This window comes from Ranitomeya imitator, chromosome 7 (genome assembly GCF_032444005.1).
Source record: "Ranitomeya imitator isolate aRanImi1 chromosome 7, aRanImi1.pri, whole genome shotgun sequence".
Classification (NCBI taxonomy): Eukaryota; Metazoa; Chordata; class Amphibia; order Anura; family Dendrobatidae; genus Ranitomeya; species Ranitomeya imitator.
In genome coordinates this window covers 90,110,419-90,123,386 of record NC_091288.1, presented here as the reverse complement: position 1 = coordinate 90,123,386, position 12,968 = coordinate 90,110,419, and the positions used below count along the sequence as shown (strand labels likewise).

Below are 12,968 nucleotides of genomic sequence, written 5' to 3'. Positions count from 1 at the left end.
CGTGTCCTTAAAGGAATAGACAATGGAAGTGTGGTATTTGTGTCCAGAAAGTTGTTGCCCTTAAGACTCGTACATGAGATAGTATCTTGGTGCTTTAGACCTGAGAAACCAAGAAGAGACTTGCCCCCAGGTCGCCCCAAAGTACAGTCTTGTCTATCTCTCCGTCTCAGTGGAACAGGTTTGTGCTTTGGGGCGGCCTGTAGGCAGTACTTTCCTTGGTTTCTCTGGCCTAGAGCACCAAGATAATACTCTGCCAACAGTCCCGCCCGGCAGCACAGGCATCTCATTAACTAAAAACTTCGAACAATGATTACACAAGAACCACAAGACTGATTTCTTGACCCCAAGTATCATTTTCATCAGTATAACAGCAGCAACATGACAATGCCTGTAATTTACTTAGCAAAATCCCGCTGACCGGTTTGCTTTAAGATGGGGAGCAAAAAACATGAGTGCAAAAACTAATGTTGGCAAATACCTGTTCCCCTTATTCTACCCTTACTGTTCTGACTACAATAACTCATGTAGTCAGTCAGGCAATCCCAAAGTTATGCTGATCACTAGCTTCATGTTATTAGACCACTGTTTCAGCTACCATATGTCCTTTATATGCTATATCTTTATATACATAAATGGTTGTACTTAACAAAACACATCCCTTTATAAACAGTCATACTTTTTTCAGATCATATATTTTTTGTTTTACCTGGTCGGCAACTCATCAAAGTCAACATCTAGGAATTGTTCGTAGCTAGAAACAAAGCTGTCCAACCAACGTCGCAGATAGTCCGGGTCTTTCTGTAAAACAAAGAAAAACGTAATAAATGTTATGTAGATCACTAAAACAACTAAAATGAAATAATAATGTAAAGTAATATTTCATATGTTTCTTGGGGAAAATAATCACTATAAACCCAACTCATCAAGATCTGGAGTATAGAATACACTGAAATGTAAAAGAAAAGCTGCGCAACCAGGGTTGTGCAAACACGTTGAGACTTTGGCATTATTACACCAATGTGGGCTGAGAAAGATGCGGTGAAGCCAAGCAAATTCATCATTAGTGACATCAAAGTGGTGTAAATTACGCCAGAAATGAATGCCAGCACGTGGCTGGAGCACCATTTCAGGAGAAAGGCTCACGGGACTTGAAGGATGTACCCAATTTATTACAAGGAGAACGCTTCTTAATGAATTCAGAGCATCATACGCCAGTGCTGCTTCTTTAAGACTGGCGTGCACAACACAAGTCTGAATGAATGGGGCCCTACGTCTCTATCGTACTGAAACAGCAATTATAATAAAAGGCACTTCCACCTCAATAACATCAATTTCATTTGTGCAAAGCACACCTCAATTTACCTCTAGCAAGAGAAATAAACCATACGAGGTTTTATAACCTGTGAGAAACTGCAAAAGCGACACATCGGGTCTGATGGGAGGACAAGCAGTGCATGAAAACATATTGTCCCCAACAGAACCAGGTATACAGTGGCCCCAGGGCCGGCTCCAGGTTTTTGAGGGCCCCGGGCGAAAGAGTCTCAGTGGGCCCCCCCTTTAACACATACCCCGATTCATGATCGCATATAAACACAGCCATGTAGTATATAACACTGCCCACGTAGCATATAGCAGCCCACGTAGCATATAGCAGCCCACGTAGCAGCACATGTAGTATATAGCACAGCCAACGTAGTACATAGCAGCGCAGCCCACGTAGTATATAGCAGTCCACGTAGTATATAGCAGCGCAGCCCACATAGTATATAGCAGCGCAGCCCACGTAGTATATAGCAGCGCAGCCCACGTAGTATATAGCAGCGCAGCCCACGTAGTATATAGCAGCACCACTCACTCAGGCACTGGTAGCACTAGGTGCTCCTCTTGAATCTGCCTCAGAACTTCAGCAGCATGGCAGCCAGCCAGGGGCGGAGAGCAGAGCAGAGAACGTGCTCTCTCCGCCCACAAACAATGTCACACTGGCTGCCTTCTCTTAACCCCTATGTGTGCCTGCCTGGCTGCACTCACTGAGTGAGAAGATGCTTGTGTCAGAGCTGGCACATAGGGGTTAAGAGAACGCAGCCAGCAGTGACTTTGTGGGCGGAGAGAGCATGTTATCTCCTGCTCTGCTCTCCCAGCTGTATCTATGACAGCGTGAGTGGGCCCCCCTCTCTCCCCGGGGCCCCGGCATTTGCCCAGGTGCGCCGGGTGCTGACGCCGGCCCTGAGTGGCCCAACCGTGAAGATACATGAATCAAGTCTTTCAGATGCTGGGTTTTTAAATGAAAAAGAAAATGATAATCATTTGACCCAGTAAACATCAGGCTGAAAGTCCTTCTTTATTGTCAAATTAAGGACAATCAGGGCACTTGTGTGATTGGAAGAGGAACGGGTCTGCAGCCAAGATGGGACATACCGCAGAGGCTCAGGCTATGTGCACACGTTGCGGATTTCTGTGCCGATTTTTCGGCTCAGTTTTTTTTAAAGCCTTTTTTTGTGCGGATTTCACCTGCGGATTCCTATTGAGGAACATGTGTAAAGCGCTGCGGAATCTGCACAAAGAATTGACGTGCTACGGAAAATACTACGCAGCGTTTCCACGCGGTATTTTCCGCACCATGGGCACTGCAGATTTGGTTTTCCATAGGTTTACATGGTACTGTAAACCTGATGGAAAACTGCTGAGCCAAATCCGCAACGTGTGCACATACCCTAACTCTGACCAGCCAGTCTGCTGTCAGGCGTCTCATTAACTTTTGCCACTTGCAAAAGTATATTACCTGTCCCCTAGACATGAGCAGGAATCAAGCAGAAAGTTTGTCAAAAAAAGAAAAGAAAGGTTTGAGCAGCATTATTTGGGCATTTCATGCCCAGTATCTCCCCACTATGGCAGCATTACTTCAGCACTGCACACCCTTAAACAGTAAGAATTTCATGCGATTGGAAAACCATGGCTTTTACCTACAAACATTCATTTTAGAAAGTGGTGAGAACCTTGAGACATATTGGCCACAATGCGTCAAAGATTTTATCCAGAAAACAGGCTCAAAAAGCTTTGAAAAGTCGCAAAATTGGAGCGCACAACATTGAATTTTGGTGTTTTTGTGCAATTTTCACCCAACCCCCTCAAGGTGGGCAGAGCTGGGGTGGGACCGAGTGTGGCCACACCACTTGGCAAATTTACGATGAGCAATGGCAATTTAAGACTGGAGTAAAAAAGGGGTTATGGTTTTCGTGCTGAAAATGTAGTTGAAAATATAGGTAAAAATTGGAGTAGTTGCTTTAACAATTGGGGGCCAATACATTAAAGCACATTCAATATTTGAATTGTACAACGTGGAACTGCGCAAACATTTTGGATTTTGGGCATTTTTCACATTAGATTCAAGATGCTCTACAAAAACAGGTGGAACATAAGGGGAGCTGGAACAGGACGTGGCTACGGCTGTTGGTCAAGTTCATAGAAAGTGGCAGCATTTCTTATATCAGAAATATTACTCCAGACCCTGCCTCAAGTAACATGTCTGGCGGGGCACACGCCACTAATAAGAGTAGTCAAATTCTTTCGTACACCTTTCAATGACTTTGGTGCATCATATTTCTGCACTCCCTCATTAACATTGGTGTAGAAAATGCTAGTCATATTGAGTCACTTAGCTTAAAGGGAACCGGTCACCCCCTCAGGTGTTTGTAACTAAAAGAGCCACCTTGTGCAGCACTAATGCTTGGCTCTTTTAATTATGATACAATCCAATAGAAAAAATGAGGGCACTCACCAGTCTTCACCGTGATTCCTACTTTATTTAGTAATACAACTTGTTAAAAATACATGGCCGGAGTTGAATGAGCCGTAGCTCGTGTGAGCAGGGGGGAATCAGGACGACGATCGTTTCGCGCTGTGCTTGCGCTTCAACGGTGAAGACTGGTGAGTGCCCTCATTTTTTCTATTGGATTGTATTGAACACTGTTTTTTCTGGGGAGCACCCGAAGTCAGGATTCGTTGGAGTTATGCTTCTATTTGTCGGATCTTTAAGGCTACGTTCACATTAGCGTTGCGCGCCGGTGCGTCGGCGACGCAACGGCGACGCAACGCACGACGCACAAAAAACGCGCACAAACGCACGCAAAAACGCTGCGTTTTGCGACGCGTGCGTCGTTTTTTGATGAAAATCGGACGCACGAAAAATGCAACTTGTTGCATTTTCTTGCGTCCGACGCTAGCGTCGGAAACTACGCACGTGTCGAAAAACGCAACCAAAAAACCGCACGCGTCCCCTATGTTAAACATAGGGGCGCCTCGCCGCTGCGTCGCCGACGCAACAGCGACGCACATTAGCGGAACGCTAATGTGAACGTAGCCTAACACAGCCTGTCAGATGTTTCAGAGCCGTTGAGGATAGTGCCGCTCGGTGTGTTGTTTCTTTGGCTCTCTCTGTGCATTCTTTTAATTATGATGCCTGCACATGCTGAAATAAACGTGTATAAAATGTACCCCCTCTTACCCTGAAATTGCCAGGGAGGCGGGTCTTTCCTTCCTAATCAGACGCAGCACAGCCGTCACTCCGGGCCTGTGCGCGCCGGGCACCGCCTCCCCTTGTTGCATCATCGTCCCGGCGCCTGCGCATTAAGTTTTTTTTTTGTTTGTTTTTTTTTCGGGCGTGCGCAGTTGTGCTGCCCTTTGTACTTACAGCGCAGGCACCGGGGATGATAATGCAGCAAGAGGAGGCGGCGCCCGGCGCGCACAGGCCCGGAGTGACGGCTGTGCTGCGTCTGATTAGGGGGGAAAGACCCACCTCCGGGAACATTTCAGGGTAAGAGGGGGCACATTTTATAAACGTTTATTTCAGCGTGTGCAGGCATCATAACTAAAAGAGCCACCTTGTCAGAATGCAGCATTACTGCTGCCCATGGTGGCTCTTTTAGTTACAAACGCCTGGGGGGGTGACAGGTTCCCTTTAATTGAAAGAACTTGGGTACGTAGAGCCTCACAAACTGGGGCAGAAAAGATTGTAAATACAAGCCTGAGCCCAGTGCTCTGGCATGACATTTTGTGCAATGCTTTATATCAGCGACTATACATTTCAATGGTACCCGGCGTTGGCGGGGTATAGTAACTAACTGTGGTTAGTAATAACAAATTATAATGAATATATTGAACATAAAGCACAGCTTCTTTCCTTTATAGTCGCCTCCTCCGGCAGCACCTCACACTCCTCTTCCATATACAACTGGAAACATTTGATCCCGAGAGAAATTGCACTAATTGCAATAAAGAGTATCATATACACAGCCTACGTCTTCTGAAGCACCACACTTTTCTCCTTTACACCTTGTTCACACGTTATTTGGTCAGTATTTTTTACCTCAGTATTTGTAAGCTAAAACTTGGAGTAAAACAATCAGAGGAAAAGTATATTAGAAACCCCCTTTTTCCCCCTCACTCCTCTCATTTCCCCCCCCCCCCACCTGTCATTTTCCCCCTCAATACTATTTTCCACCCCACACCTGTCATTTGCCGATCACTCCTCTATTTTCCCCTCACTTCTCATTTTCTACTCACACCTTCATTTTCCCCTCACTCCACTATTTGCACAGCAACTTCCTGTCATGAGCACAGCGGTGTAATCCATGAGGCTCCTTCCTTTCCCTTGAAGTCTTGCCTCACAGGAGCAACTCCGTTCTAGACACGACGAGGCTAGATGTGGCCTGTGCGGGCCGCACACTGATACTCTGAAGGCGGCGGCCCTGATTGTAGCTCGCAGCGGCTGGGACGTCGCAGCCGGTGAGTTTTGCAGGGTGGCTTCCGAGGTGAATGTGTCTCTGCCCGTATGCGCTAACAACGTGGGCCATGTGGACGGGGCTTTGCATGTGGATTGTGGCTACGCAGAGTTGGCGGGGCTATGTGGAGTGGGCATGGCTTGATACACACACACACATATATACACTCTGCTATATATATATATATATATATATATATATATATATATATATATATATATATATATATATATATATATAAATATATATATAACATTTATTTGCATTTCTTCACTACAGTGTCTTAAAGTCTTGTGTTTTTCTTAGCTTTTGTTGTGCGGTTATCAAGTTAGCAGCATTTACACAAACTACGGTATTTTTCTCAGGCTACATTCACAGTTGTGCTTCAAGTTGTAACCACGGCTCTATGGTTATTGTCATTTTTAAATGTCAATATTGTCCATTTAGATCCATCATACAATGGATCCAGATCAGTGTTATGGACTTAGTACTATATCATATATATCATATATTATACTATGAACAGACCCTTAATGATTGACTAGAAATGGTTTCATTTTTAATATTTCCGTCTGAAATTCCTTGTTTTTTATGTTTTTTTAAAGCAATGTAAAACACTTTCCTATCTGGGTGCGATACTTTAGTTCATTCTGACCCTCTTGGGTGATAAATAGAAAACTAGGAATACTGTGACACTTCCACAAGCACAGGAGGGTATTTAACACCACCTTGCTGATAGCAGGCTTTTGATTGCAGCTGCTACAGACAGCTTTTCAGTAGCAAAATCTAAAAAAAAAAAAAAAGAAAGAAAGAAAAGGTAGTAAAGGAATACAAAAGAAATAAACGCCAATTATGTGCCACCTTCTTTATTGTGCCCTTCTGTGCGTCAAGGTCATAATTTATTCCCTTGCTTGTATCACAAATCATTTTCAATTCTCCTGAGGAGAAGTGAGCTGGGAACGAAGCCAAAACAGGGAGTGCAGCCAGGGCAGGGCAATACATTCCTTCCATGGTGTAGAGCAAAATTAATCTCAAGTACGCAATCCTCTCCAAGCATTTTCAGCCTCTGCTCACATCTAATGAGATCACCTAATGCAAAGGGAAAAATCCAGACATGCATAGCAATTCAGAGGGCATGCCAAGCCCAAAACAAGACGTCCATACACAATTTAACACTTGTTATAGTTCATCTCCTCTGGCCACCCATGTCCGACCCCTCCAATATTACCAACTCTCATCAGTAGTAGAATGTATGTAATTATTTCCAAGCTCTGTGTTCAGATCTGTGTAGGAGTGTCTGCCACAAATTAAAGAGAAAAAAATAGCATGTATATGAGCCATCAGCCATCTAGGCTCCTTCTATCTATAGCAGGCAGTAATAGATCAGCGACAACGCTGCTATCCCCTAAGTCACACTAAGTTATCCTATGTAATGCAGCTTTAGCCGGTCATCTCTGCCTCCTACTTGTGATAAGTCTTTCTCGATCAACTCTTCCAAGCAGAAGGCAGTGCAGCCAGGTAATATCCATGTGAACCTACATCTCTCATATGATACGCAGGATATTCTGCACAATGCACTCAAACAATATATACAGTGTGCCAATGGGTTCACTGTGCCGCTGCATCTCATGGGAATGCACACAGTACTCGCAGATCGTGACATGAAAGACAGTATAGACCCCAGTTTCTAAATCTTTTCTACCAGGGCCTCATTTATCTAACCAAGATGATGCCTGGGCCTCACCATTTGTGTTGGAAGTCCATACCAAAATCAAAGATATTGCCATATTTACCCTTCATTTATCTATTGAACAACCCCACAAATGAACGGACTCACTATTCTTTACAATTGACATGACACAGGACCCATGGTAGCTGTGACGACACAGGATTTTATGTTGAGTCGTCTATTTTCAGTTGGTTAAGAACCATAGACTGTTGTCATATGAGTCTTAAACGTTGATTTCTTTTTTTATATGTTTAAATGTTTGCCTCATATCAGCTCCTAAAGCTTACAGTCTGCTATCTTTGCACGACAGGGATGCAGGGTCATTGAACAATGGATGTTTAATAATATATTGATTGGCCATTGGTGGGACTCTGTGGCTTGTTGACCTGCAGAGCAGAGGATGAAAACCTATGCCGATTGGTTATTCAAACAATGCGAGTTAACTCATCACTGCAAAATGCAAATCATTTATATAAATTTATACAATGTGATTTTCTAGATTTTATTTTTGATATTCTATCTTTCAATATTAAAATTAACCTACCCTTAAAATTATAGACTGTTCATATCTGTCAGTGGGAAAACTTACAAAATCAGCAAGGGATCAAATAATTATTTCCTTCACTGTATATTATATCTACTGCATTTTCCTGATCCATCCAGTCAGAGATTCAATCATATAAGGCTACTTTCACACTAGCCTCGGTACGGGGCCGACGCCATGCGTCGGCCCGACGTACCGACGCAAACTGCGAAAAAAATTAACGGGGGCAGCGGATGCAGTTTTACAACGCATCTGCTGCCCCATTGAAAGGTCCGGGGAGGAGGGGGCGGAGTTCCGGCCGCGCATGCGCGGATGGAAATGGCGGACACAACGCACAAAAAAAGTTAAATGCAACTTTTTTGTGCCGACGGTCCGCCAAAACACGACGCATCCGTCGCACGACGGATGCGACGTGTGGCCATATGTCGCAATGCGTCGCTAATGCAAGTGTAAGGAAAAAAACGCATCCTGCGGGCAACTTTGCAGGATGCGTTTTTTCTCCAAAACAGCGCATTGCAACGTACGTCACACAACGCTAGTGTGAAAGTAGCCCAAGGAAGTTAGTCTGGCATGATTTGTTTGCTACAAACCCATGCTGAATCTGGTTAATTACTGTATTCCTATCCAAGTACTTACATACATGCTGTTTAATAATTTGTTCAAAGATCTTCCCTGGTATAATCTGGCATGCGCAGATTGAGATCTCGTCCCAAGATCTCGGGAGCCGAGATCTCAATCTGCGCATGCGCTACCTACAGCGGCTATTTTCACAAAATGTTGCCAGAGCTTCCCGCACCACCGAACCTGCCGCACCAGGCTGGGATGGGAAGGAGATAATCGCCCTGCAGCGTCAGACCACCGCAAGAAATCGCCTGACTCATGCTGCGACCACGATAACTGTAAGTACATTCCGACTATAAGACGCACCCCCGTTTTCCCCCCAAATTTTGGGGGGAAAAGTGCATCTTATAGTCCGAAAAATATGGTACATTTCTTTTTTCCTTTTTATCAAGTGATTAAGTTCTGTGTTCATCCATCCTGGTCTCTTTAAATTCTTCCATTCTTTTCAGAATTGTTACTGATTGTACAGTGAGAATTTCATTTAGCAAAATCTTCCATGCATGAGCGCATTGCTGACCCCTGTTACATGATCGGGTCCCGTTGAAGTGCCACTCTGCACGAAACGGCCGTCGTCCGATCTTTATCCACTCGCTTCCCTGCTTTTTGTACAAAGTCCTAATAAAGTGGTGACTATTTTACCTGGGTAAGTGCGCTCCAATCTTTTTCCTCGTTTTTCCTTTATGAACTCTGTATGCTTTTGTTGGATGCAGCACCCCGTTGGTAATGAAAAGGAAATTATCAGCCATATACGCCCTTTGCATGTGGTTTTTGCTGTTGTGCACATTGGGGTCAGATTATCGGGGCAGTGCGGAAGTAGAACTTTCTTTTACCCTGTGATTACAAGCATAATTAGCTTGCAGAATGCTAGCGTTTTCCAAGCGATCTGTAGCATCGCTTGGAAAACTGATTGACAGGTTGGTCACACTTGTCAAACATAGTGTTTTACAAGTGTGACCAACTTTTTACTATTGATGCAGCCTATGCAGCATCAATAGTAAAAGATAGAATGTTAAAAATAATAAAAAAAAAAATAAAAAAAAAAATGGTTATACTCACCTACCGCAAGCAGCCGATCTCCTCAGCGGCTTCCGTTCCTATAGATGGTGTGTGTGTGCAGGACCTTCGATGACGTCGCGGTCACGTGACCGCGACGTCATCGCAGGTCCTTCACAAACCATCTACAGGAACTGAAGCGGCCGCGTGCAGCGCTGAGAGGCAGGAAGACTCCGGGGGCCATTGAAGGTGAGTATATCACGATTTTTTTATTTTAATTCTTTTCTTTTACCAATTATATGGTGCCCAGTTTGTGGAGGAGAGTCTCCTCTCCTCCACCCTGGGTACCAACCGCACATGATCTGCTTACTTCCCGCATGGTGGGCATAGCCCCATGCGGGAAGTAAGCAGATCAATGCATTCCTAGGTGTGCGGAATCCCCGCAATTCCGCAAATTTAATGAACATGCTGCGTTTTTTTCTGGAATGCGAATCCACTCAGGAAAAAAATGCAGCATGTGCACAAAAAATGCGGATTGCATTCTATTAAATAGGATGCTTAATGTGAGCGTTTTTTTTTCGCGGTTTTATAGCGTTTTTATAGCGAAAAACCGCGAAAAATCTGCTATGTGTGCACACAGCCTTAAAGTCTGAGTCCTCTCTGGTATTTCTACTCTTGTAATCCAAAATTCGAGTATATAATGATTGCTGCCTCTATCCTGGTAAAAATTTGGTCCAAGACAGCAGATCCTCGTGTGCTTTCTTCTCCCTTTTGAATGATAAAGTTGTCAGCGAGAAAAGAGAACATTTTACGTGATCTAATAGGAGTGCTGTGATCATTGTGTGAGTCTTTGTAAAGATTAACTGTAGAGTTATAAAACGTCCGGTCTCCATTAGTGAGTGCTGTGTGCACTCTCCTGTGTGTTCCTAGGAGATGCAGCTGCACAATGACCCCCCAGCTTACATTATCTGTGAGTGCTGGATGAAGGATAGCCATGTCAGACGCCCCCTAGTTGTTGGAGACAATTCTGGAGGCACTACAGTTTTCACATAAGTGATGTTAAAGGAGTTTGGTCTCTTAGGTAAAGTAGAAATGATATCTAGATTAGTACAAGGGGGCACATAGAGGAATGTGAAGGGCTTGGTGGGGAGGGAAGCTGTCAGAGCTGCTAGGAGGGATGAGATGGATGCATTGCGGATGTAATAGAAAGTCAGCCACAGAGGAGAGTGTATAGACTGCGGGTCTAGCAAGCTGTGGACCCGACTGGCCACACAAAGGGTTAAAATACAAGGATGATCTGAACAACATTCTGCTTAAAGGTACCTTCACACATAACGATTTCGTTAACGATATCGTTGCAACGTCTCGCTTTTTGTGACGTAGCAACGATCCCGCTAACGATCTCGTTATGTGTGACAGCGACCAACGATCAGGCCCCTGGTGGGAGATCGTTGGTCGCTGGGGAATGATCAGGACCTTTTTTTGGTCGCTGATCACCCGCTATCATCGCAGGATCGGCGTGTGTGACGCCGAACCAGCGATGTGTTCACTTGTAACCAGGGTAAATATCGGGTTACTAAGCGCAAGGCCGCGCTTAGTAACCCGATATTTACCCTGGTTACCATTGTAAAAGTAAAAAAAACAAAAAACAGTACATACTCACATTCCGATGTCTGTCACGTCCCCCGGCGTCAGCTTCCCTGCACTGACTGTCAGCGCTGGCCGTAAAGCAGAGCACAGCGGTGACGTCACCGCTGTACTCTGCTTTACGGCCGGCGCTGACACAGTCAGTGTGGGAAGCTGACGGCGGGGGACGTGACAGACATCGGAATGTGAGTATGTACTGTTTTTTTGTTTTTTTTTTTTTACTTTTACAATGGTAACCAGGGTAAATATCGGGTTACTAAGCGCAGCCCTGCCCTTAGGCCGTGTCCCACTAGCGAATGATATCAGATGCGATATGCTAATGACCCTCTGCCCCTGCTCTGCTGCAGTGTCCGTGTTCTGATCCTCTCCTATGACAGATCAGAGCACAGCTGCAGAAAAGACAGAAAATCTATCCATCTCCTCTGCTGCCGGGGAAAATCGCACTGCACTTGGGTGACATCTGAGTGCAGTGCGATGTTTCACAGGCTCCCATAGACTTATATGGGTGTGTGATCCAAATTCAGCATGGTGTGATGTTTTTTTTTACTTCAGATCCGAATTGAGAACAGAACAATAGGATTAAATTGGGACGAATACTATCAGATTTTTAATCGGCTTGCATTCATCTGATTTAATCGCAAGTGGGAGCGAGCCTTTAAGCAGCCATCGGTAACAGCTTTTCAGAAACCACAATTTTGCCTGAAATTTAATTTGCAAAGCAACAGTCTCATAAATCTACCGTATCTCATATCTGAAGTCATTTTGTTACAAGTTATTACAAGGCAATTTACACTCATCAAACAAGAGCATACGGAGAACTGTAAGTTCATGAGCGTTACAGACACGCAGCTGTTCCTCCCCGATATCGCCACCCAGCAAGCAGCATCAATAATAGGAAACAGGTGGACAAGGAAAGACGCAGCAAATGCGGCCACTCCGGAGTAACTATGTCAACTAAATGACAAATAGTGACCACAAGAGAACGGCAGGCAATGATTTCATTCAGCTACATGAATAGTACATGCCAGAAAACATAACCCTATGGTCATATTCCCAAGAGAAAAACACTTTTTTTCCCCGAAAGGGTTCTCGCCAAAATACAAAACAGCAATCTGCTTTGATTATTGCATTAATTTTCCATGTAATTTTTCCCCTTTTTTATGCAGTTTTGCTGCAAATGTGAAGGGTTTGTGTGTTTTTACTGCAGTAAGGCTGGCATTCTGCACTTCAGATTGCATCTGATTTTTTCTCACACGAGTATTCCAGGCTTCTTATAGAAGCATATAACTGGAAAAAAGTGCCACAAAAGATGCAAAGATAAACAGCCATTAAAAACACAGTGAGCATACGTCTTCATGAGATCACATCCTCTTGGCTTGAACAGTTACACGAACATTGCTGGTCTTCATGAATCGGGGCCTTTTCCACATTTTATGCTGACCTGAAGCACAACCTTGGGATTGGAATACCTTTAATCTCTGCTCATCCTGGAGATAGTAGTAATGCATGTGGTCCTGCCCAATGATAGATGCCTACAGGAAGGATTGTGAATCCCCGGGTAGAATTGGCCAAGATTTAAAGCAATATTTGGTTAATACAAGTTGTCACTTATCCATAGGATACATGATAACTGACTGATTGGTGAATGTCTGGATGG

At 44.3% G+C, this 12,968-nt stretch overlaps 1 protein-coding gene across 3 annotated transcripts in view; it reads right to left on the bottom strand.

The window, feature by feature from the left end:
• Positions 1-12,968, bottom strand: part of NBEAL1 (neurobeachin like 1) — a 287,965-nt gene that overhangs the window by 209,124 nt on the left and 65,873 nt on the right. For all 3 annotated transcript variants that reach the window (XM_069733637.1, XM_069733636.1, XM_069733638.1), the window contains exon 3: positions 707-798. In XM_069733637.1, coding sequence (XP_069589738.1) covers positions 707-798 — 92 coding nt within the window. The remainder of the gene's footprint in view (positions 1-706; positions 799-12,968) is intronic.